The sequence below is a fragment of the Nerophis ophidion genome, linkage group LG09, assembly GCF_033978795.1.
Source record: "Nerophis ophidion isolate RoL-2023_Sa linkage group LG09, RoL_Noph_v1.0, whole genome shotgun sequence".
Taxonomy (NCBI): Eukaryota; Metazoa; Chordata; class Actinopteri; order Syngnathiformes; family Syngnathidae; genus Nerophis; species Nerophis ophidion.
The window spans coordinates 51,979,571-52,002,685 of record NC_084619.1 but is presented as its reverse complement, the minus strand read 5'-3'; the positions used below and the strand labels follow the sequence as shown (position 1 = coordinate 52,002,685).

The following is a 23,115-nucleotide window of genomic DNA, read 5'->3' as shown; positions in this document are numbered from 1 at the left end:
AGTTCCAGAACGATTGGAAACAAGAATTTCAGTTTATCCAGGAGAGTTCGAAGGGAAAGGGTTATGTTGCCTGTAAATTTTGTAGAACAGACTTCTCCATTGAACGCGGTGAACGGATATACTCAGCCATGAATGGTCAGCGAAGCACAAACCGTCCGTAGCGCAGCATCGTTTACAACCCAGTATTATGGCCCACCTCCCAAAATCGAGACCCGATGGTGTATCTTATGCTGAAACAAAGATGGCTATGCTGATAGCTGGAAACAACATCCCGTTCTCATTTGCGGATGTCTACAACAAATCCGTGAAGGATGTTCCCGGATTCAGAGATCGCTTGCCAATACGCAAATGGCAGAACAAAGGTTACTCAGATAGTGAAAGGTAAGTGTTGTTGTTTTTTAATAACAAGCAAGCACAGTACAGTTAGTAGAACAACTGTGTTTTTATTACTGTGTATTTGATAGGTGCCGTCTGAAATTCAACTATTTCTTTAATTTATATATATATAATAAAATAAATATATATATAAATATATATATATAGCTAGAATTCAATTAAAGTCAAGTATTATATATATATATATGAAATACTCGAGTTGGTGAATTATACGCCACCCCTCTTAACCACGCTCCTGCCCCAACCACGCCCCCAACCACACCTCCGCCCCACCCCCAAGCCCCCCACAAAACCCCCACCTCCTGAAATCAGAAGCCTCAAGTTTGGCAAGTATGCCGTGACGTCACGCGTACGCGTCACCATTCCGCGACTTTTTCAACGAGAAACTCGCGGGAAATTTAAAATTGCAATTTAGTAAACTAAAAAGGCCGTATTGGCATGTGTTGCAATGTTAATATTTCATCATTGATATATAAACTATCAGACTGCGTGTTGGGTAGTAGTGGGTTTCAGTAGGCTTTTAAAGTTTGAGCATGATTGGTTCGAAAACACGGCCACCATTAAGGCATGACAACAAATTGTACATTTGTCTAACGATCACACAACTCTGTATTACAAGCACATAGCATGTCTGGAACAGCATGGCCTCTGGGGGGCGCCACACGAGTCGTCTCCCTGCTTTGTGGAGGATGGTACTTTCCCGTATCGGCACCTTTATCCAGGCGCTCACCAAAAACCTGCGTCACCACTCTCTTTCAAACAAGAAGACATGCACGCATGGCGAGGGAAAACAACGCCATAAACGGGACATTTCAGCAGGCACGCCGTGACGTGTTCTGGGAGATCTCACAGTGGAGGCCGTCGAAAGCGAAATGGCAGCTGGCGTGCGGCGGCGATGGGATGTCACAGTAGGCGCGGGAGCACTTTCGCGGTGCAAGTATCTGCGAGGGAACGTCACGTCAGTCCTGCAGCGTGCATTCGGACCGTCGCTCCCCCCTCGTTAAGAGTTTCCAGCCGTGCTTGACGAGGGGAGCAATGATCCGTTTTGATGAAGACTTCTCTGACGTGACGCAGGTGTACCTAATGTTGTGGCAGCGAAGGCATCACAGTGAAATATGGAGCCCAGCCATTGCTGTGAGCTCCTTATTTAGCAACAACACCATAGACAGAAATCATTTTCTACTCCGCATCTTCATCACTAAAAATGTTTCTTCTCTCCTTTTGTGATGTTATTTTATGTAAATGTTAACTCTACTACACTATATTCAGTCTATAAATATGAACCCCTTGTTCCTTTAAATCAATTATTTTCTGTCACGCCCCCCCACCCCACCCAAGGGACGAAATTTGTTTCGTCTTTTTGTCATACTTAATGTACATTTTTTATTCCTATGTGTTAAGATAGTTCTTTACTAACATTAAATATGCTATTACACCGTTGCCTCTCACGCCCCCCCACACACATATCACGGCGCTGCCCCACTATTTGAAAAGCATCGCATTAAACGGGTTATTTGGACCTTGACAGAATTTTTTTCACGCCCCCCTGGAGTGACTGTATTTATCTATCTATATGTATGTGTCAAGATATACGCTATTGCTTCTCACGCCCCCCCATCCTCAAAGTGAATGTTTATCTACTAATCTGTATGTGTCTCAGTATACACTATTACGCCTCTCCCATCCCCCTCAAAGTGAATGTTTATTTATTTGTCCCTATGTGTCAAAACATACGATATTTCCTCTCACGCCCCCCTTCAAAGTAAAAGTTTATTTATCTGTCTATATGTGTCAAAACATACGGTATTGCCTCTCATGCCCCCCTCAAAGTGAATGTTTATTTGTCTATCTCTGTGTCAAAACATATGGTATTGCCTCCCACGCCCCCCACCCCCTCCAAAGTGAATGTTAATTTATCCATCTCTATGTATGTCTCAAGATATACGCTATTGCTTCTCACGCCCCCCCCACCCCCATCCTCAAAGTGAATGTTTATCTACCAATCTGTATGTGTCTCGGTATACACTATTACGCCTCTGCCATCCCCCTCAAAGTGAATGTTTATTTATTTGTCCCTATGTGTCAAAACATACGATATTTCTTCTCACGCCCCCCTTCAAAGTGAATATTTATTTATTTGTCTCTATGCGTCAAAACATACGCTATTGACTCTCAAACCCCCCCCCCCCTCTGCCCCTTTCAAAATTAATGTTTATTTATCCATCTATATGTGTCAAAACATACGGTATTGCCTCTCACCCCCCCCCCCCCTCCAAGTGAATGTTTATTTATCTATCTCTATGTGTCAAAACATACGGTATTCCCTCTCATGCCCCCCTCAAAGTGAATGTTTATTTGTCTATCTCTGTGTCAAAACATATGGTATGGCCTCTCACGCCCCCCAACCCCTCCAAAGTGAATGTTAATTTATCCATCTCTATGTGTCAAAACATACGTTATTGCCTCTCACACCCTCCCTCAAAGTGAATGTTTATTTATCTATCTCTATGTGTCAAAACATACGCTATTGCCTCTCACAATCCCCCTCAAAGTGAATGTTTATTTATCTATCTCTGTGTGTCAAAACATACGCTATTGCCTCTCACACCCCACCCCAAAGTGAATGTTTATTTATCTATTTCTATCCGTCAAAACATACGGTATTGCCTCTCACGCCCCCCCTCAAAACACTGTATTAAATGGGCTGTTTGGAACTAGACATAATTTTTTCACGCGCCCCCCCTAAAGTGAATGTGTATCTATCTATCTATCTATCTATCTATCTATCTATCTATCTATCTATCTATCTATCTATCTATCTATCTATCTATCTGTGTCAAGAAATGCGCTACTACACTATTGCCTTTCACGACCCCACCCTCAAAATGAATGTTTATCTATCTCTATGTGTCAAAACAGACGCTGTTACCTCTCACACCCCCCTCAGCGTGAATGTTTATTTATCGATCTGTGTGTCAAAACATATGCTATTGCCTCTCACGCCCCCCACACCCTACAAAGTGAATGTTGATTTATCCATCTCTATGTGTCAAAACATACGGTATTGCTTCTCACACCCCCCCCCCTTAAAGTGAATGTTTATTTATCTATCTCTATGTGTCCAAACAGACGCTATTGCCTCTCACCCCCCCCTGAAAGTGAATGTTAATTTATCGATCTGTGTGTCAAAACATATGCTATTGCCTCTCACGCCTCCCACCCCCTTTCAAAGTGAATGTTAATGTATCCATCTCTATGTGTCAAAACATACGTTATTGCCTCTCACACCCTCCCTCAAAGAGAATGTTTATTTATCTATCTCTATGCGTCAAAACATACGCTATTGCCTCTCACAATCCCCTTCAAAATGAATGTTTATTTATCTATCTCTATGTGTCAAAACATATGCTATTGCCTGTCACGCCCCCCCTCAAAACACTGTATTAAATGGGCTGTTTGGAACAATACATCATTTTTTCACGCACCCCCCCTCCCTAAAGTGAATGTGTATCTATCTATCTATCTATCTATCTATCTGTGTGAAGAAATGCGCTACTACACTATTGCCTTTCACACCCCCACCCTCAAAATGAATGTTTATCTATTTCTAGGTGTCAAAACATACGCAATTGCCTCTCACGACCCCCCCCCCACACACACACGATCACGACACCCCCCTGGGGGGCCCGTCTCACAATCTAAAAAGCACTACATTAAACAGGCTGTTTGGTACTTCACAGAATTATTTCAGGCCCCCACCTGAAGTGAATGTGTATTATGTATCTATCTGTATGTGTCAAAATACACGCTATTTCCTCTCACGCCTCCCCTTCAAAGTGAATTTTTATTCATCGATATCGCTGTGTCAAGATATACTCTATTGCCTCTCACACCCCCTCACACATATCACTATTTAAGAAAGACTGTATTAAATGGGCTGTTTGAAACTTGGAAGAATTTTTCACGCCCCCCCCCAAATAAATATTTATTTATTTATCTATCTGAATGTGGCGAGATATACGCTAATGCCTCTCACACCCCCTTACACATATACCTATTTAAGAAGGACTGTATTAAATGGGCTGTTTGAAACTTGCCAGAATTTTTCACGCCCCCCCCCCGAAATATATCTTTATTTATCTATCTGTATGTGTCAAGATATACGCTATTGCCCCTCACACCGCCTTATACATATCACTATTTTAAAAAGACTGTATTAAATGGGCTGTTTGAAACTTGGAAGAATTTTTCACGCCCTCCCCCCCTCGAAATAAATATTTATTTATTTATCTATCTGAATGTGTCGAAATATACGCTAATGCCTCTCACACCCCCTTACACATATCACTACTTAAGAAAGACTGTATTAAATGGGCTGTTTGAAACTTGAAATAATTTCTCATGCCCCCCCGAAATAAATATTTATTTATTTATCTATCTGAATGGGTCGAGATATACTCTAATGCCTCTCACGCCCCCTTACACATATCACTATTTAAGAAAGACTGTATTAAATGGGCTGTTTGAAACTTGCCAGAATTTTTCACGCCCCCCCGAAATATATCTTTATTTATCTATCTGTACATGTCAAGATATACGCTATTGCCCCTTACGCCCCCTTATACATATCACTATTTAAGAAAGACTGTATTAAATGGGCTGTCTGAAACTTGGCAGAATTTTTCACGCTCCCCCCGATATAAACATTTATTTATTTATCTATCTGTATGTGTCAAGATATACGCTAGAAGGACTGTATTAAATGGGCTGCGTGAAACTTGGCAGACATTTTCACGCCCCCCCGATATAAATATTTATTTATTTATCCATCTGTATGTGTCAAGATATATGCAAATGCCTCTCACCCCCCAAATAGGCTGTTTAGAACTTGCTCACAGTTACAATTTTCTAGAGTATAGAATTTTTTTCACGCCCGCCCCCCAATAAACAATTGATGAATTGTTTATTCATCAATCTATTTCATTATCTAAAACTGTATTACGTGCACCACTCAGGAGTTAAAGTTAGCAAACGGCTTATAGTTCAATTAGAACGGGATTAACTGTGATTCATCTATAACTGTGTTGGTAGTACTCAGGCTCCATCTAGTGGTAGGCCAAATAATCACCTAATTAAATATTCAAACACAGTGTTACTATTCATACTATGTATAATGTTGCAACGGCCGAAAACTATGGAATATATTTGTGAAATAAAACCTTGGTCGTGTTTTTAATGAATATTTGGGCCTACAACGCTACTGTACTCTAATGTCGGTCATTCTGGTGGTACTTGGAGAGCCAAGTGTTTTCTGAGGCGGTACTTGGTGAAAGAAGTCTTCAGAACCACCCGCCTATCTGTATGTGTCAAGATATACGCGACATACCACGCCACATTCGTCGGGGCCACGTGTTGTCATAGCGGAGAGGCGTTTTTGCGACATATAAGGCACAATGCTGACGGGAAACCAAACTAGCGCTGAGGCCAAAAGGCAGTGTTTCCATGGAGACGTCACCTAGCACGGCGACTGCCACGTCAAAGTACAAACTCCAAAGTACATACAAACCCCTGGAAAAACAATATAGTTATGAAATGTTGACACTGCTGTGTGGTGACGCACGCTGACCACTAGGGGATCACAGTGTTGAAAAGACGCCACCGCCGCGGTCACTACCATCATGTGCACAGCAGAGGTCATTATTGTTTTCGTTTTTTACTGCCCTTTCGGTGCTTTGGTCAGGGTGATGAGCAGAGGGTAGTGGATGTTCTCGTCGTACGCTTCTTTGCCTTCCTGCAGCATCTGGACACAACACAAGAGACTTGCTTTTACTTAAAACTTTTGAGGCTGTTCCTTGGCATAAATCACAATGTCGCAATGAATGTCGCTCACAGTTTTAAAATAGGCTGACCAAGTTTAAAGGTTCTTTAGATGCATAACAACTTTTTTACCAATGTTCTTAAAAGTAATATGTGTCCCTGGAGCAGGCCTCGGCAATTATTTTGACTCGGGGGGGCCAAATTTTGAGAAAAAAATGTGTCTGGGGACCGGTATACCTAATTTTAGGAACACTAATACAAAATCTCACAATAATGTCTGACTGAATGCTAAAAACTTTATGACAGATCGTCTTAAAAAATGGAATGGAATTTTACGTTTTTCTATGAACATGTCAGGTTCAAACACTGATGACATGTATTAAACAAGACAAGAAGCAATGAATTAAACAAAGACAGAATTATGTATCGCTTAATTGAGGAGGGACGTCTGGACTGTACAAAGAGTACAGTCCAGACTTATATTCTCAATTGAGCCATATTTAATTTTTTGCCTCAAATTTTCTCACCACGAAAGATTGTACGCCTCCTCTTTTATTTGGACTTTCCCTGATTACATGGCAACAGCTGTTTCTAAGGGAAGGCGGTTCTAAACAGGTGTTGCCTTAGGCCACAAACAGTTCAAAGAAAACGTCGTAAAACAGTTCAAAGAAAAGGTCGTCTTAAGGGGAGTCTGGTCCAGCTTCCTCTCCGCTTTGTAGTTCTCGGGTCAAGATACAATTTTTCTGTGGATAACAATACATCAAAGAAACAGAACACCTTCATGTTGCTTCCCATCCTACACAGTGGAGTTTTACAAGCCTTTTTCTTGGTAGGATCAAAGACAGCTTTTGTCTTCTCGCCGGGAACTCATGGCAAAACAAAGCTTTATGACTCGATGGAGATATTTCATAATCAAGCGTAAGACAACAAAAATACAGTAAACAGCAAAATATGAACGAGAAAGGTAAAAAAACAAAAAACTACAATCTGGTACATCTGATACATCACTAAGCTTTAGAACTTTGTTGTAAAAATCTCCTTTCGTGTCTGTTCTTTACACCTGCATTTCCTGCACCCCCTGCGACCCCAAAATAGGGGCAAGCGGTAAAAAAAGGGTGGATGGATATTTGTAGACATCGATAATTATTACAATTTTTATGACCGATTTAAAATAGGGACCGGGAGAAAAATATATTAAATGTGAACATTTGTACTTCAAATATAACGTTCCTCTGATTATAATCCGTCTCAGCTATCAAGGCAGGATGTAAAGGAAACGTCAACACAACCATCAGAAACACTCAAAAAATGTTAACAAAATTCTGATATCACATTAAACACTTAACAAGCAAGAAGAAGTTTTTTTGTGCAGGTTTAGTGCCAGAAAGTTATATTTGTGTAACATGTATTTGGTCTGTTATTCTTATTTAAGTATGTAAAGGAATTTACTTTACACAGTAATTATCATCTAAACTGTTATTGGCCCAAATTACTATTATTTTAAAGTATCACATATGCTGTATTTTGTAATTTATTATATCCATACAGTCCTGCATTTTACCTGTTTACCTGTTGTTTTCGTATACCCAAATATGGAACGAACGAGGATTTTAAAAGAAAAGAGGTGAGGCTAAGGATTAAGGTCCATTCAATATAATAAAAAGAAAACAACAACTGGAAAACTGACATATTGTTCTGGTGAAGTTCCCTGTTTTATCCACAATTCCTTCGCATTCTGCAACACTCATTTTTACTTTCTCTTCTAGCTCCATGCAAAGAATTAACAGCGAAACAATAAGATGACTCAAACTGGCTGTTACCTGATTGGCTGTGAGCTTGTCACTCCCATTGCTCATTGATCACTGCCTTCTCATTCAATGCTTTTTCCTTATTTTCATGACTATTTACACTGTAGATCGTCACTGAAGGCATCAAAACTATGAATGAACACCTGCGGAGTTATGTACTTAACAAAAACAGGTGAAATAACTGAAACCATGTTTTATATTCTAGTTTCTTCAAAATAGCCACCCTTTGCTCTGGCATATATATATATATATATATATATATATATATATATATATATATATATATATATATATATATATATATTTATTTACATATATATATATGTGTGCGTGTGTGTTTTTGTTCAGCAAATAGACTAACCCAGGCGTCCCCAAAATAACGGCCCGCCGGCATCCAGAATCCGGCCCGCAGGAAGTCCCAAGTTAAAAAAATAGATAAAAACATATACACATATTTTTTCAATTATTATTTTTTTAAATCTGTCCTTTCTTACCCATTTTCAACTGCTTGTTACTCTCAGTGTCTCGTTGCTGCTCAGGCAAATCATATTGTCTAAAAATGCATTTTATTTTTTACCGCATGTCCCTTTTGGGGTTGCTGGGGCTCAGCTGCATTCGGGCGGAAGCCGGAGTACCCGGACGGAACCCACGCAGTCACGGGAAGAACATGCAAACTCCACACAGAAAGATCTCGAGCCCGGGATTGAACCCAGGCCTACTCAGGACCTTCGTATTGGGAGGCAGATGCACTAACCCCTTTCCACCGTGCTGCCCTATACATATATATATATATATATATATATATATATATATATATATATATATGTATATATATATCTATATATATATATATATATACATATATATATATATATATATATATATATATATATATATATATATATATATATATATATATATATATATATATATATATATATATATACATATATATATCTATATATATATATATATATATACTAGGGATGGGCAAATTAATGCGTTAATTATGAGTTAACTCATCAATCTATTAACGCCGACAATTATTTTATCGCACATTTGCGTATGTTGTTTACATGCTTTTATTTTGTTAACGCCTTTTCTTAACAAGATGGCGTCGCCCGGCGTCGAGGGGCTCTTGGTAAAGATGCAACATTTGGCAAAAATACCGGACAATTCTGCAAATTTCATGGCTGGCTTACAGCGTGGTCACTCCGGGATCACTTACGACCGCCAGACAATTCTGGATGTGGATAGATCGGGCCGTTTTGGACTGAATGACGCGTGCTTGCTAGACCGGCTAGCTAGCATGGGAATACTTTGCTGGCTACATCCAGCGGCCTGTGAAGCAGCGGAGTATATGTGTTGTCTGTCTATTTATGAATAACGCAGACGAGGAGTGTTGGCTGAGTTCTTAACGTTTGCTTTCAGAGCGTGCATATCACAACATACAAGATGCCGTCATGGCGACACAATCTATACCGGGCTACCGCGCATGCTCGTCACTCCTGTTGCATGCTGGGTAGGGTAGTTCTTTTATTCCCTGGCTCATAACATCAAACAATCGGAAAATTCCCATCATATCAATTCCTAGATATGGTCATAATTATTTTAAGTGCACTACGCAGAATAAACACAACATTATTAATATTGCTATTATGGATAATTTGATAAAAAATTCCCTAAAACAGCCCACTACCTATAATATAGGTTTTTTAAACATAAGATCCCTGATTAAAAAAATGTTTCTGCTGTTACCTCAGAAATTGCCTGTTCAGATGTTATGATTGTGGCTCAGAGATTTGTTTGTAGATTATATTTATTTTCCATAACACACAGGATAACTTAAATACCCTGGCAGTGGTAGTAATAAGCTTAAATGTTTGTATTTACATTTTTTGAGTTGATTTTCAAAAAATATGCTATTTAACTGCTACTGTTTAACAAGGACTGATTTAAATTGTGTTTGCACAACAAATGTTTTGGCGCTTTTGTTCTTGTGGGAGAATATTCCAATAAAGGTGCACTACACACTACTTTTGTATTCATTATTGGGCTTTGCGTATACAATGCAGTTAATCTCGATTAATCAGAGAAATAGTGCGGTTAACTTCGATTAAAATGTTTAATCGTTGCCCAGCCCTAATATATACATATATATATATATATCTATATATATATAGATATATATATATATGTATATATACATATTTATTAATATTAGGGCTGTGAATCTTTGGGTGTCCCACGATTCGATTCAATATCGATTCTTGGGGTCCCGATTCGATAATATATCGATTTTTTCGATTCGATTCGATTCTCGATTCAAAAACGATATTTTTCTGATTCAAAACGATTCTGTATTCATTCAATACATAGGATTTCAGCAGGATCTACCCCAGTCTGCTGACATGCTAGCAGAGTAGTAGATTTTTAAAAAAAAAGCTTTTATAATTGTAAAGGACAATGTTTTATCAACTGATTGCAATAATGTAAATTTGTTTTAACTATTAAACGAACCAAATATATGACTTATTTTATCTTTGTGAAAACATTGGACACAGTGTGTTGTCAAGCTTATGAGATGCGATGCAAGTGTAAGCCACTGTGACACTATTGTTCTTTTTTATTATTTTTATGAATGTCTAATGATAATGTCAGTGAGGGATTTTTAATCACTGCTATGCTGAAATTATAATTAATATTGATACTGTTTTTGATAATATTAATTTTTGTTTCACTACTTTTGGTTTGTTCTGTGTCGTGTTTGTGTCTTCTCAATTGCCCTGTTTATTGCAGTGTTGCTGGGTCAGGTTTGGTTTGGTTTTGGAATTGGATTGCATTGTTATGGTATTGCTGTGTAGTGGTTTGTTGGATTGATTAAAAAAAATAATAATAATAATAATTAAAAAAAACAAAAAAAACGTTTTGTTTTTTTTAAATGAGAATCGTTTCTGAATCGCACAACGTAAACGATTTGATTCGTATTCGAATCGATTTTTTCCCACACCCCTAATATGATGTTTCCACCCCCATGCTTCACAGTAGGTGTGGTGTTCTTGGGATGCAACTCAGTATTCTTCCTCGTCCAAACACGAGGAGTTGAGTTTATACCAAAATGGATACATGGATGATACAGCAGAGGATTAGGAGAATGTCATGTGGTCAGATGAAACCAAAATATAAGTTATTGGTATAAACTCAACTCGTCGTGTTTGGAGGAAGAATAATACTGAGTTGCATCCCAAGAACACCATACCTACTGTGAAGCATGGGGGTGGAAACATCATGCTTTGGGGCTGTTTTTCTGCCAAGGGGACAGGACGATTGGTCTGTGTTAAGGAAAGACTGAATGGGGCCATGTATCGTGAGATTTTGAGCCAAAACCTCCTTTCATCAGTGAGAGCTTTGAATGGTTGACCGAATACTTATTTTCCACCATAATTTACAAATAAATTCTTTAAAATTCCTACAATGTGAATTCCTGGGTTGTTTTTTCACATTCTGTCTCTCACAGTTGAAGTGTACCTATGATGAAAATTACAGACCTCTGTCATCGTTTTAAGTGGGAGAACTTGCACAATCGGTGGCTGACTAAATACTTTTTTGCCCCACTGTAAACCAGCGTTACAGGTAACGTCTTCATGCCAATCTGCCGCCTTGTGGCCCCGCCCCCTGTCCCCCGTCGTCCTTAATGCATGTTATCTCCCCTCCAGGCGCCGGCCGGTGGTTGAACCGGTGACCCCTCCCGGTGACAAGAAGGAGAAGGCCCCAAAGGGGTTGACGGGCGTGGAGGGGCAGCTGCCTCGACCACCCCCTGAAAAAAAAAATAAAGAAAAAAAGAGCGCTACGTCGAGCCGCCATGTTGAGCGCCATTGAAAATCTGCCAGGCGTAAGGAAGGAGCAAGGAGGCGATGCGAGGAGGGAAGGAGGCAGGGAGAATACAAAGAAGGTGAGGGAGGGGCTGAAGAGCTGGCAGAGGTGAAAAGTTTAACAAGCAAAGCTGTTCCTCCTGATCGCAGGCTGCCTAATCAGCTTCATGGGTGGCTGCCTAAATCGGCTCTCAAACCCGACCCCCTGCCCCCCCCGCCAGCCGCCACCCACACCCTTTTCTCTCGCTTTCATTCCAAGGTGCAAGTCATTTCTTTTAGTGCCACTTTCACCAGCAGCCCCCCCGTCTCCGTCAGGGAGGAAGTGGGCCAAGGTGAGGATGGAGCGTGGAAGATTAGGGGAAAGCGTTTCCAACACAAGTTGCTACCCAGTGGTCTGGTTCTGGTGGGGTCAACTCAGTACGCTTTGGCACGGTACAACCTCGGTACACCTAGCTGGTGCCGCCACGTACGTAGCGCCGGTGTCATTAGATTGAACAAAGAAGAGTGTTGAGTTCTGTTTTATTCGCTACCCCAAAGGAAAAGTGTCAAAATCTGATATGATTCATTTGGTAAAGGTTTACATCTGGTACTGTACCTTATTTCACTACCTGAATTACCTACATTGTTATTTTGGTACCGGTTCTCTGTAGTGACAAAGTTATTTCAATATTTGGTACCAGATTCGTATGGTACTTATGGTACCAGATTATTTTGGTACCTGTTTTATTCAGTGACAGGTTATTTCAATATTTGGTAACAGATTTGTTTGGTACTTAGTTTCAGTTCTGATTATTTCAGTGTCTCAAACAAAAATACTTAAATACCAGATTATTTTGGTACATGGTAATTTGGGTACCAGATTATACTACCTCGAACCAGGTTATTTTAGTACGAGATTATTTCAGTACCTGGTTATTTGAGTGCTTCCAACAAGAAGTACATGATTATTTTTGCTACACGGTTATGTTGGTACCGGATTATTTCAGTACCTTGAACCAGGCTACTTCAGAACAGGATCATTTTGGTACTTGATTATTTCAGTGCCTTGAACAAGGCTACTTTAAATACTAGTTTGTTTTGGTACCTAATTATTTCGGTCCATTTTAGTACTGGACTATTTCGGTACCTGATAATTTCAGCGCTTTGAATTAGGTTAGTTTAGTAACAGATTATTGTGAAATTTAATTATTTCAGTGCCTTGAAGTAGGTTATTTTAGTACCAGATTCTTTTTGGTACTTAATTATTTCAGTGCATTGAACTAGGTTACATTAGTACCAGATTATTTTGGCATTTAATTATTTCAGTGCCCTGAACAAGGCTACTTTAGTACTAAATTATTTGAATGCCTGATTATTTGAGTGCCTTTAACCAGGTTACTTTAGTACAAGATTATTTTGGTACTTAATTATTTGAGTGCCTTGAACGAGGTTACTTCAAAATACATCTGATTTTGGTACCTGGTCATTTATGTACCGGGCTATTCTGGAATCCAAATATTTTAGTACCACATTATTTCGTAACCCAATGAGTTTGTTACCTATTATTATCTAATTAAGTATTTGACAATTTTGGTATATCAAAACAGGTAATTTACCAACCCGATTATTTAGCCTCCACACATTTTGGTATTAAATTATTTCTTACTACTCTGGTAACGAGTAATAAGGATAACATTTATTTGTGATTGTACCTGACCTTTGGTATCAAATTGTTTTTGGTATCTGTTTACCTGAATAGCAAATTATTTTGAGACATCAATACTTACAATTTTACCTGTATTGCCTGTATTGTGGTACCTCATTACTTTGGAAACAATGTTTTTGGGCATTTTGTTGTTTTAATACTTTTTCTCTTGAGTAGCAGATTACCTAGTTATTTGAGCACAATAATATTTTGATACTGGTTATTTAAATGTCAGATTATTTTGATACATGGCTGGTTATTTACATACCATAATATTTTGATGCCTGGTTTTCGGGACCCATTTATTTTAGTTCGAGACTATTCCAGGACCTGGTTATTTCAGTACACGATTATTTTGGTAGTTATTTTAGTACCAGTTTCTTTTGAAACTCAATTATTCTAATACTAAATTCTTTTGGTATTTGGTTATTTTAGTACCAGATTCGTTTGATACTTGGAATTTTGAGTATTATATGATTTTTTTACCTAGTTATATAAGCATTAGAATATTTTAATACATTGCTATTTGAGTATTTTATTTAAATTTTAATACCCGAACATTTGAGTTTCTGATTAGTTTGGGACCCATTTTTTTAATACGAGACTATTCTAGGACCTGCTTATTTCAGTACATGATTATTTTGGTAGTTATTTTGGTACCAAATTCTTTAGAAACCCAATTACTCTAATACTAAATTATGTTGGTATTTGGTTATTTTAGTACCAGATTATTTTGATACCCAATTAATCTAGTACTAGATTATTTTTGGTAGTCGGTTAATTTAGTACCATAATATTTTGATACTTGGAATTTTGAGAATTAGATAATTTTCTTACCTGGTTATATAAGTATTCAAATATTTGTATACATTGTTATTTGAGTATTTTATTTAAATTTTAATACCAGATTATTTGAGTTTCTGATTATTTCGGCACCCATTTATTTTAGTACTAGACCATTCCAGGACCTGGTTTATTGAGTACATAACTATTTTGGTAGTTATTTTAGTACCAGATTCATTTGATACCCAATTAATCTAGTCCTAGATTATTTTGATAGTTGGTTATTTTAGTACTATATTTTTTTGATACCCAATTAATCTAGTATTAGATTATTTTGTTAGTGGGTTATTTTAGTATCATATTATTTTGATTCTTGGATTTGTCAGTACTAGAATGTTTTGGTGCCTGATTATTAAAATTTCTAGATTATTTTCGGACCAAAAAGCACCAAAATTTAGATGTTTGGCTGAAAAGTCAATGAGGATATTCCTATTTATTCAAAGCACCAAAGCCCCCTAAATGCCCCTCCTGAAAATCACTGTACGTTTCAAGAATAAATGAAGTATTTTGCCTTCAGGGATAAATAGAAAGAAAGCAAATGTTGGCAGCGGAGAGAAGAAAACTTGAAAAATAGTACGCGACAGAGCAAAGGATGCAGGGAGAGCCTTAGGTAAATAAAGAAGTGATGCAAGGAGGAAGTTTGGTGAGCTTGGAGGGAAGACGTGGGTGAGGAAGGCGGCGTTGGACGCAGTGGGGATACTGCTTATGCATGTGCAAAAGACACACATAATGTGTGTGTGTGTGTGTGTGTGTGTGTATGAGAAATTAAAATTCATGACTCTCTTCACAACCATTTGAGTAACAAGATTAAGATGGCGGGTTAGAAAATAGCGCTGGCATTATCAGGCTGCTTGCAGTCCCTCCAGCTGCTTGCCTCTCTATTCCACAACAGTGGGGATAAGAGGATAACGCGCTAGCCCTGTCTGCCTACACAAACACACACACACACACACACACACACACACACACACACACTGCAGTCCCTCCTGTGTGTGAGTGTGGCTTTACAAAACTGCAGAGTAGCGAGATAGTTTGCAAAGAATGGAAACACACCATCAGGATATTCCGAATGATGAAGTTCGGTAACATTCCTTGCTTGACGTTCCGTGGTCAAAAATGATCAATACTGCACAAACGGAATCACCTCGTTATCTGCGTGCAGAAAAATACACAGGTGGAAAACTACGCAGTTGTGTGTCGCTACGCTGAGGAAGGACAAGGTATTATAAATTCTCGGAACAAAACTTTTTCCGTTAGATATCATGAAAAAAAAAAAAAAAAATTGTAAATGGGTTATACTTGTATAGTGCTTTTCTACCTTCAAGGTAGGGCTGGGCGATATCGATATAGGATATATCGCGGGTTTGTCTCTGTGCGATATAGAAAATGACTATATCGTAATATTCGAGTATACGTTCTCACACAGTTGCTTTTAGCTGCGGGCATTACACTACAGGCTCTTCTCACTCTTTCCTGTCTCTCCTTCTCAGAGACAAGCAAGCGCACAAACTTACAAACGTCACATACTATCACATCATACCAATACACCCTCGCCCAGCAGAGAGGTAGCAGCTTGGCTAACCTTAGCTGTGATGCTAGCGAAACCATGCTAGGGATGATACGAGAGGAAGAAGGTGCGAATCTGGTAACAAATGAAGGAAGAATTAATTCCCAATAAAAACAGCAGGGGGTCCATTGTCTGGCGGTGGTTCGGCTTCAAGTGGGAATATGTCGAACAGACAACCGTAATTTGTCAAGTGTGTGGGCAAAAGCGTTGCTATAAAAAGTAGCATTACTGCTAATATGTAGCACCATTTGAAAAGTCACTCGCTAGAGAATGAAGACAATTTCATAACGTCCGTAGTAACCTACCACATAGTGAAGGACGAATACTATTTGATTTCCTATTATGCAGCTCATTTTTATTCGACACTTAAAATGTCTCTGACAAGCTTGCACTTTCTGTTTTGGAAATGACATGAATGTTTGAGCCATTGCTTAATAACTTTAATAAATACACTTTTGGTCAATTGACTTAGTTGTGATTTCCCTCTCTGCGTGAAAGTTTAAAAGTAGCATATATTAATGCAGTATGAAGAAGAATTGCCATGATCCGCTGCTCGGATCATGGCATATTCTGGTTTTGGTTCTGTTTTTGTAACCTGTCTTGTTATTTGACGTCCTTAATTCCTGGTGTCACTTCCTGTTTTGTTTCTGTTGTCATAGTAATGCATTTGTGTCACCAGCCTTCTGTCTTTCTCTCGCACACCTGCATTTTGATTACCTCCCTATTTAAGCCTGCCTTTGTTTGCCATTTGGCCTCGTAGTGTAAAATTTGCTTTCTATGCAACGTCACTATCCCGCATTGTGGTAACTACCTTTCTGTATTCGATTAGCTTCCACGCTATTTGTGTATTTATCTTCCTAGCTCACATGCTAGCGTACTTAGTTCTATCTAGCTCACATTCTAGTTCTGTTGGTTTTTGTTGTTAGTGCCTTTGTGCAAGTTTTTTTGGTTCTTAGTCTGTTTTATAGTAAGAATAAATCTTCATTCCTACCTTCACGCTGTGTTCCATTCCGTTTGCATCCACGAGAGAACGCAACTTCACCACGATGCCAGCAAAGCGTCACAAGATCGTTTTAATGTAGACACACAGAATCATCATACTGTTGTGATGATATGCATCAAGTGTTCATTCAAGGCCAAGGCAAAATATCGTAATATATGTCGCGATATGGCCTAAAAATATCGAGATATTAAAAAAGGCCATATAGCCCAGTCCTACTTCTATGTACTCAAATTCGCTTTGACACTATTTCCACATTCACCCATTCACACACACATTCACACTGATGGTGGAAGGTGCCATGCAAGGCCCTAACCACGACCCATCAGGAGCAATGGTGAAGTGTCTTGCTCCGGGACACAACGGACGTGACGAGGTTGGTAAAAGGTGAAGATCGAACCAGGAACCCTCAGGTTGCTGGCACGACCACTCTCCAACGGCGCCACGCCGTCCCCAAAAGGCCGATCAACATTGGCGCTCTAAGGTGCTCAAACGCTGCAACCATCATGACGGAGGAAGATGGTATCTATCAACATGTGAAAGGATCTGCTCCTATGAAATGAACAGTGATAACCAAGCAGCGTAGTGGTCACATTGTTGAGACTTCCTCCTTCCAATAAGCCTCTCTCTCACTCTCCCTTCTTGCAGGGCCTGGAAAACCATAGCAATGAAAGTATTTTTGGTTTTTTATTTTTTATTTGTTTAATTTAATTATTGTATGTAATCGTTTTACTACTCTACTTTTATAATGCTTTATTTGATATGTTTCATGTGATCTGTGTGTAACTTGGTGTTTATTTTAAATATACATGTGGGACATGGAATAACAAATAAAAAAACATCATATTATGTAATAAAATAACAAAACCATTGTGACATGTTCTAAATGAGTGGTCCCCAAACTTTTTGACTCAGGGCCGCATTGGGTTAAAACAATTTGGTCGGGGGCCGGGCTGTATACACATATATATATATATATATATATATATATATATATATATATATATATATATATATATATATATATATATATATATATATATATATATATATATATATATATATATATATATATATATATATATATATATATATATATATATATATATACATATATATATATATATATATATATATGTATATATATATATATATATATATATATGTATATACAATAAAGACTTTATAGTATATACATATATATATATATATATATATATATATATATGTATATATATATACTATAAAGACTTTATAGTACATACATATATATATATATGTATATGTATATACTCTAAAGACTTTATAATATATATATATATATATATATATATATATATATATATGTATATATATATATATATATATATATATATATATATATATATATATATATATATATATATATATATATACATATATATATATATCTTGATTGGATTATCCAGAGAATAGTGCACCGTGGTAGAGCGGAATATGTAGGTGTGGGAAAAATCACAAGACTACTTCATCTCTACAGAACTGTTTCATGAGGGGTTCCCTCAATCATCAGGAGATTGAGGGAACCCCTCATGAAACAGTTCTGTAGAGGTGAAGTAGTCTTGTGATTTTTCCCACACCTACATATACATATATGTATATATATTTATATATATATATATATATACACATATATATATATATATATATATATATATATATATATATATATATATATATATATATATATTTACATATATATATATATATATACATATATATATATATATATATATATATATATATATATATATATATATATCTCGCGGAACTAATTGACTGAAAGAGTGCGCACTTGCCGCTAATGATGGCACATTATCGATGAGAAAATGCATTTTTTAACAATATGATTTGCCTGACCGGCTACGAGACACCGAGAGCAACAAGAGTAAAATGGATTAGAAAGGACAGATTTAAAAAATAAAAATAAAAAATATTTTTATTTTTTTATTTTTATTTTTTCACACTTGAATCGATACGGTACCAATTCACAGATTCCTGTAACCAACAGTACCAATTTCTGGTACTTTTGTTTGTGTTGACTAACTTTTTCCGTTAATAAAATCTCATTTTAATTGGAAAATTACATGATTATGATAGCTGCTGTACAGTTGTTATATCTGTCATGATCCGTGACCTGGATCATGTTTTTGTTATGTTCTGTTATTTTTGGACTCCCTTAGTTCCTGTTTTGTGCACCTCTGGGATTGTTTTGGTTTCTATGGGGATTTATTTGGTTCCCCTGCCTCTGGTTAGTGGTCGGCACGCTCACCTGCAGTCGACCACTAATCTCTCGCCACACTTGTTCTGGCTTCTTTGTTTGCTTGACGCGCTCCTGTTATGTAAATTTCGCTTGTCACCTGGCCCGTGATAAGTGTTTAGCTTTGAGTGCGATCAGCACGTGTTTTCTTTCGACTTGTTTTCTGTTCTTGGTGGTGATTTGATTTTGTTCTGAGAATTAAATCATGTTCCTACCTGCAAGTCCTGTCCGGAGTGCTCCGTTTGCATCCCGGGGGAACAAACCTCGCAGCAAGCTGCAACCCCGCCTTAACAATATCTTGTTTTATTATCACATTTCGGAGTCTTGGCAGGTATGACGTTAAGTTGCAATTGCAGTTGCCAAGAAATTATATGGCAGTAGTGTATAGTTTTTTTTTTTTGTTGTTGCCTCCTTAAAAATAGTTAATATTCTTAAGTATTGTACTTATGATGTTTAGTTGTAACGTGCATCTAAGTTGTAGTTTTCATTATGAAATTTTGAGGTGTTGAAACTGCTATGTAAAATGGCTAATGCTAATCAGTAGCTTGTCAAAAGCAAAGCCAATGTACAGTGGGGCACAAAAGTATTTAGTCAGCCACCGATTGTGCAAGTTCTCCGACTTAAAATGATGAGAGAGGTCTGTAATTTTCATCATAGGTACACTTCAACTGGGAGAGACAGAATGTGAAAAAAAAATCCAGGAATTTACATTTTAGGAATTTTAAAGAATTTATATATAAACTATGGCGAAAAATAAGTATTTGGTCACTTCAAACAAGGAAGATCTCTGGCTCTCACAGACCTGTAACTTCTTCTCTAAGAAGCTCTTCTGTCCTCCACTCTTTACCTGTAATAATGGCACTTGTTTGAACTCGTTATCTGTATAAGAGACACCTGTCCACAGCCTCAACCAGTCAGACTCCAAACTCCACTATTGCCAAGACCAAAGAGCTGTCAAAGGACACCAGGAAAATAATTGTAGACCTGCACCAGACTGGGAAGAGTGAATCTACAATAGGCAAGCAGCTTGGTGTGAAAAAAAATCAACTGTGGGAGCAATTATCAGAAAATCGAAAATATACAAGACCACTAATAATCTCCCTCGATCTGGGGCTCCACGCAAGATCTCATCCCGTGGGGTCAAAATGATCATGAGAACGGTGAGCAAAAATCCCGAAACCACACGGGGGGACCTGGTGAATGAACTGCAGAGAGCTGGGACCAAAGTAACAAATGTTACCATCAGTAACACACTACGCCGACAGGGAATCAAATCCTGCAGTGCCAGACGTGTCCCCCTGCTTAAGCCAGTGCATGTCCAGGCCCGTCTGAAGTTTGCCAGAGAGCACATGGATGATACAGCAGAGGATTGGGAGAATGTCAGATGAAACCAAAATATAATTTTTTGCTATAAACTCAACTCGCCGTGTTTGGAAGAAGAAGAATACTGAGTTGCATCCCAAGAACACCATACCTACTGTGAAGCATGGGGGTAGAAACATCATGCTTTGGGGCTGTTTTTCTGCTAAGGGGACAGGACGATTGATCCGTGTTGAGGAAAGAATGAATGGGGCCATGTATCGTGAGATTTTGAGCCAAAACCTCCTTTCATCAGTGAGAGCTTTGAATGGTTGACCAAATACTTATTTTCCACCATAATTAACAAATTAATTCTTTAAAAATCCTACAATGTGAATTCCTGGATTTTTTTTTTCACATTCTGTCTCTCACAGTTGAAGTGTACCTATGATGAAAATTACAGACCTCTGTCATCATTTTAAGTGGGAGAACTTGCACAATCGGTGGCTGACTAAATACTTTTTTGCCCCACTGTATATTAGCATCAAGCCAGCACTTTTTTGGAAAAGTGGACCCTTACTTAACTTACATTTGAGTATTTCTGTTGAGTCCGTTCCTTTGTTGGCATTGCAAGTTTGGCTGAGTTCGCTCTCAGTGCTGCTGGAGTGAAGACCAAGTTGAATTGATTTGATTAACGTGGACCCCGACTTAAACAAGTTGAAAAACTTATTCCGGTGTTACCATTTATTGGTCAATTGTACGGAATATGTACTGTACTGTGCAATCTACGAATACAAATTTCAATCAATTCAATAAATCAAACCAGGTGTGATCAGTAGGGCCAGTGGGTTTTGGTCGGTGCCAAATAACTACCCATCCCTAAACTGCACACATAAAAAAAAAAAACGCTTTTAGCGGCATTTTTCTATTTCTGCACTGCAGGCGACGCGGAACTTGTCTCAGTGCCTGGTACGCCTTTGATACCAATCACCTGCGTTATAAAACAGGGAGATAATGTTAGCAAGCGGCTTATTGTCGTTCAATTAGAACGCGATTAACTGCGATTAATCTTACACAGTGATTCTCAAACGGTAGTGGTACGCGGGCTCCATCTAGTGCTACGCCAAAGAATCACTTAAAGGGGAACATTATCACCAAACCTATGCAAGCGTCAATATATACCTTGATGTTGCAGAAAAAAGACCATGTATTTTTTTAACCAATTTCCGAACTCTAAATGGGTGAATTTTGGCAAATTAAACGCCTTTCTGTTTATCGGTCTTTTAGCGATGACGTCAGAACGTGACGTCGCCGAGGTAACACACCCGCCATTTTAATTTTCACATTAAAAACACCGGGTCTCAGCTCTGTTATTTTCCGTTTTTTTGACTATTTTTTGGAACCTTGGAGACATCATGCCTCGTCGGTGTGTTGTCGGAGGGTGTAACAACACTAACAGGGAGGGATTCAAGTTGCACCACTGGCAAGAAATCTGCCGCCAGACCCCCATTGAATGTACCAAAGTGTCTTCACATTTGACCGGCGATGCTAAGACAGACATGGCACAGAGATGTATGGATAACCTACAGATGCATTTGCAAAGATTAAGTCAACGAAATCACAAAGGTGAGTTTTGTTGATGTTGTTGACTTACGGTATGTGCTAATCAGACATATTTGGTCACGGCATGACTGCCAGCTAATCGATGCTAACATGCTACGCTAATCGACGCTAACATGCTACTTACGCTAGCTGTATGTACATTTGAAACTAGATACCCACATTTAATGCGAAACAAACACTTACCAATCGACGGATTTAAGTTGCTCCAGTGTCACAAGATGTGAAAGTCCTGATTGTTTGGTCTGCACATTTTACCGGCGATGCTAATAAGGCAGCCATGCTATGGGCCACTTCATTAGGTACAGCCATGCTATGGCCGAATAGCGTCAATAGCTATTCGCTAAATAGCATCAATTTCTTCTTCAATTTCGTTTTCGCTATCTGCCTCCATACTCCGACCATCTGTTTCAATACATGGGTAATCTGTTGAATCGCTTAAACCGTTGAAATCCGAGTCCGAATCCGAGCTAATGTCGCTATATCTTGCTGTGGTAACCGCCATGTTGTTTATATTGCCAGCCCTGTATGACGTCACAGGGAAATGGACGGGTGGATATAGCGATGGTGAAAATCAGGCACTTTAAAGCTTTTTTTAGGGATATTCCGGGAGGTGTAAAATTTTGAAAAAAACTTCGAAAAATAAAACAAGCCACTGGGAAATGATTTTTATTGTTTTTAACCCTTTTGAAATTGTGATAATGTTCCCCTTTAATTAAATTTTCAAACACAGAGTAACTGTTCAAACTGTGTGTGACGTTACAGTGGCCAACAATATTAAATCTACTTGTTAATTAAACCTCTGCTTTGTTTTTAATGAATACTTAGGCCTACTATGCTACTGTATTTTAATGTCGGTCATTATGGTGTACTTGGAGAGTCCATTTTTTTCTGAGGTGGTACTTTTGGA

General features: G+C 38.2%; 1 protein-coding gene across 1 annotated transcript in view; it reads right to left on the bottom strand.

Moving 5' to 3' along the window:
* Positions 1-2,811: 2,811 nt before the first annotated feature.
* camkmt (calmodulin-lysine N-methyltransferase) overlaps positions 2,812-23,115 on the bottom strand; it is a 369,036-nt gene continuing 348,732 nt past the window's right edge. Inside the window, exon 11 of the mRNA XM_061911211.1 lies at positions 2,812-6,196. Coding sequence (XP_061767195.1) covers positions 6,110-6,196 — 87 coding nt within the window. The 3' untranslated portion in view covers positions 2,812-6,109. The remainder of the gene's footprint in view (positions 6,197-23,115) is intronic.